We start from the raw sequence: 3,693 nt of genomic DNA on the forward strand, positions 1-3,693 counted from the left end.
CAAAAGGTTCCTACACACACTACTACACTGCTGACAGAAGATAGGTTCCTCACCCGTTCTCTTGACGAAATGCGCAAACTACTGATGCCACTGTGTACCTGCTTAGGTTAGGCTGAACTCTTAACACAGCTTCCCTCATTGTAAGTCCATGGTTTATTACATGGTCCACAAGCGTAGCAGGAATTTCATTAGAAAGATTTTGTTGCCTTCTTTGTCCACGTCTTATGCCTCCTCCGGGTCTTCCTCTCCCTCTTTCTCTCCCTTTTCGTCTGCCTCCACCTCTACCTCCACCTCCACATTGTTCTGTCTGGATGCTTCCTCCCATCCGCACTCTCCCTCTTGCTCTGACACCATCCATTTTTGTTGAAGATAGGCATCTTCTTGTCGCCTTTTTATAGTGTTTGAAAACCTGATTGGTGTGTGCATAATTATGCACTTGTGTGTGTGCACACCAGGTGACTGTGTTTAACCAATTGGCTCATGTGAGTGTTCATATGAGAGCCTTTGCTTTGGTATTGCAAGGAAGTGTCTATATGAATGATTTTTTTTTTTATTCAAATGTACACAAATTGTGTTTTGAAAATCACTGTGTGTAGAGTTTTGCAAAAAGTGTGAAGCTGACAATGTGCTTATAGTTGTGCCTTTTTGAGAATGTATTTTGCTCTTTGAGTGTTAGGATCTGTAAATTGTGGGAAAGTTGTAATTTTAGTGTGTAAGCATTTGAAAAAATCTGTAATTTGTGCTCCCCATATGTCACAATACAAATCTCCTTATTAATGGCACTAAGCGTATAATAAAAGTGCTTGGTTAAATTAAGACTTTTAGAACAGCAGTGTTAATTAGCAGTTCTAATTAGTGACTTTCTTGTCAATCAGGTAAATTGTGGCCATTAGGGTTAATTGCAGCTTTAGGGCTGCTGTAAATAGCAGCTTTTGCAAGTTTGCTGTAAATAACTGCCTTAAAGAGAACCTGTACTGAGTAAAAATATTTAAAATAAACACATGAGGTAACTTCAAATGAACATTACATAGTTACCTTGCCATCAGTTCCTTTCAGAAGCTCACCATTTTCTTCTGACAATTATCCCTTCCAGTTCTGACAATATTTTGTCAGATCTGAAATATATTGGTTGCTGTCAGTAAAATATCAGTTGCTGTCAGTTGTAGCTGAGAGGCAAACGGATGTACCAGGTAATGTCCGTGTTTCCCTATGGCTCAAGTGAGCGTTGTTACAGTTTAACTGTGTGCTGACCAGAAAGCTGTTATGGGTAACGGCCATTTTCAAAATGGAGGACGGAAAAGTCCCTTGATCACAGTGAACAAACAGGACGCGGGACAGGAGAAAGGCACTGAGGAATAGACTACATGGAAGGTAAGTATGACTTGTGTATGCTTATTTTGACTGTAATAAGTTACTTTCCAGATGCTCATGTAAATAGCGGCTTTACAGAAGCTGTAATTAGCAGCTTTAAACGGATTGGGTAAAATGCAGTTTATAACTAGGAAAGGTTAGGGTTAGGAGTAGATGTGTTGAGGTTAGTGTTATTTGTAGACAGGAGTGGGGGGAGGTTAGTGTTATTTGTGGGTGGGGGGGTGGTTAGTGTTATTTGTAGACAGGGCTGGGGGTAGGGTTATTTGTAGACTGGGGAGGGGGGAGGTTAGTCTTATTTGTGGGTGGGGGGGGTGGTTAGTGTTGTTTGTAGACAGGGCTGGGGGTAGTGTTATTTGTAGAGAGGAGTGGGGGGAGGTTAGTGTTATTTGTGGGTGGGGGGGTGGTCAGTGTTATTTGTAGACAGGGCTGGGGGTAGTGTTTGTAGACAGGGGAGGGGGGAGGTTAGTGTTATTTGTAGACAGGGGAGGTCAGTATTATTTGTAGACAGGGGGGAGGGGTAGTGGTATAATAATCAATGATATTCTACAATCAGGGACCAGAGATAGTAGAATTTCTGATGTTCTATAGCATACATTTCCTTGTGCACATTTTACCAGCCGCAATAACTGAGAAATTAGGGTATTGGTTATATACAGTGCCCTTTTTACCGATATTGCAATATTTACAACTTAACACAATCTGATCATTCTAGTTAAAACTATATAACTTCTATTCTTGAATTGCAGGGTGGTGGTAAGAAAGGACCTCAGCCAGCAGAAGATCCGCCGTTACGTTGAGGCCTTCCAAGGCCCAGAAGAAGACAATCATCTGGAAAAAGAAGATAGCCTGAATTCGAACCAATCTGTAAATCGGCCGAATCTTCCCAGGCTAACTGTGACAGAGGCTGATATTCATGAGTCACCAACAACTTCAAATGAACTGCCGAGAATATCTCAAGCACAATGTGTAAGCACACATGAGAATTTAGCCCCAAAGCAAAGTACTTCACATATGACTTATTTGGAATTGCCAGAAATACACATGGAACCATTAAAAGCCAAGTTGGACTCTCCAGTGAAAAAAATCTCATTACTGAAGAATACTACTAGTCGTGGCTGGCAAATCCTTAGATCAGTCCCCATAGATGTTCTACTAGTTCGAACACCTGACCTAGCTGAATGCAATGAAGAGGAGGAAATACATCATGTCTGAATTTTTGGGGGGATTTTTAACTAAATACATTTGAACTTAAAAAGGACAAATAATGTTTGGGGGGACAAAGTTCCTATTAATGAAGGAAGACTAATGATGTCTTCTAGAAAAAAATTAACTCAGTGAGTTGACCAAAGTTTTTAAACTGAATAAAAGTTTTTAACTCGTATTAACTTTCAACCAGTGTTACAGGTTTATATTTCAGTAGAGGCCATAAATGATAAAAACTTGAAGAAGCAGAAGATCAAACCATGATTTATTGCACAAGCAAGGTGTCTTATTGCACGTTGTTGAATTCAATAACCTCTGGAAATGGAAATATAGCATTAGCAGAAAGACTTTGGCCCTTATTAAATTATCTTATTCTCTTGAGTTTTCTACTAAGATATTATTTTACATATTCTCTTTAAAATAATTTTTCAGCATCTTGCAAAAAAAAAAAAAAAAAAAAGTACTAAAAAATAGATTCATATCACAATGTTTTTGATTTTTTTTTTCTTGCTTCCTGGTGGTTTACAAGACATTTTATTAACAAAGTGTCAAAATATCGCCTTGGAGAAAATTCAGGAGAAAATGTTGTTAATAGAGGCCTTTGTGTTGCCATGGGTGTAAAATGCTAATTATGATGTCCTTGAACCCTACTTTTTGTATCCGTCCCTCCTTTGCAAAGGAGTTATGGGACACTTGCACAACATTTTCAGTAAATTGATGGATTTTAAGTACCTCATATCATTAACTGTGAAAAAATGTTTCATGAATGCACTGCTCAATAGATATTTATGAAAAATGTGCTTCATGTTTCATTATTGGAGAGCAGAATTATATGTTTATATACTGTTACACATGAACCCTTCCAGCATCCACAAGAGCTATGGTCATCATTGTCATCCTCAAACAGTACGTATTTCCTTCCTGAATCATCAAAGTCCCAAACTCTTCTTACTCGGGAAGGGTGCCATCAAAGCTCCAAAACTGGGGGGCGTGGCCAGCAATGGAAGCGTGAGGACGCACTTCTCCTCAGCTCCAGAGAACCCGCGGTAGAATCCTGGCAAACCGCAGCAGGAGACGCCGTCACCGACCTTCCCGAACAGCTGCACGGAAGGGGGAACG

At 39.8% G+C, this 3,693-nt stretch overlaps 1 protein-coding gene across 1 annotated transcript in view; it reads left to right on the top strand.

Moving 5' to 3' along the window:
- Positions 1-2,583, top strand: part of LOC137536658 (transient receptor potential cation channel subfamily V member 6-like) — a 59,147-nt gene extending 56,564 nt beyond the window's left edge. The window contains exon 13 of the mRNA XM_068258900.1: positions 2,118-2,583. Within this exon, the coding sequence (XP_068115001.1) occupies positions 2,118-2,583 (466 nt within the window). The remainder of the gene's footprint in view (positions 1-2,117) is intronic.
- Positions 2,584-3,693: the final 1,110 nt, after the last annotated feature.

The sequence above is a fragment of the Hyperolius riggenbachi genome, chromosome 10 (genome assembly GCF_040937935.1).
Source record: "Hyperolius riggenbachi isolate aHypRig1 chromosome 10, aHypRig1.pri, whole genome shotgun sequence".
Classification (NCBI taxonomy): domain Eukaryota; kingdom Metazoa; phylum Chordata; class Amphibia; order Anura; family Hyperoliidae; genus Hyperolius; species Hyperolius riggenbachi.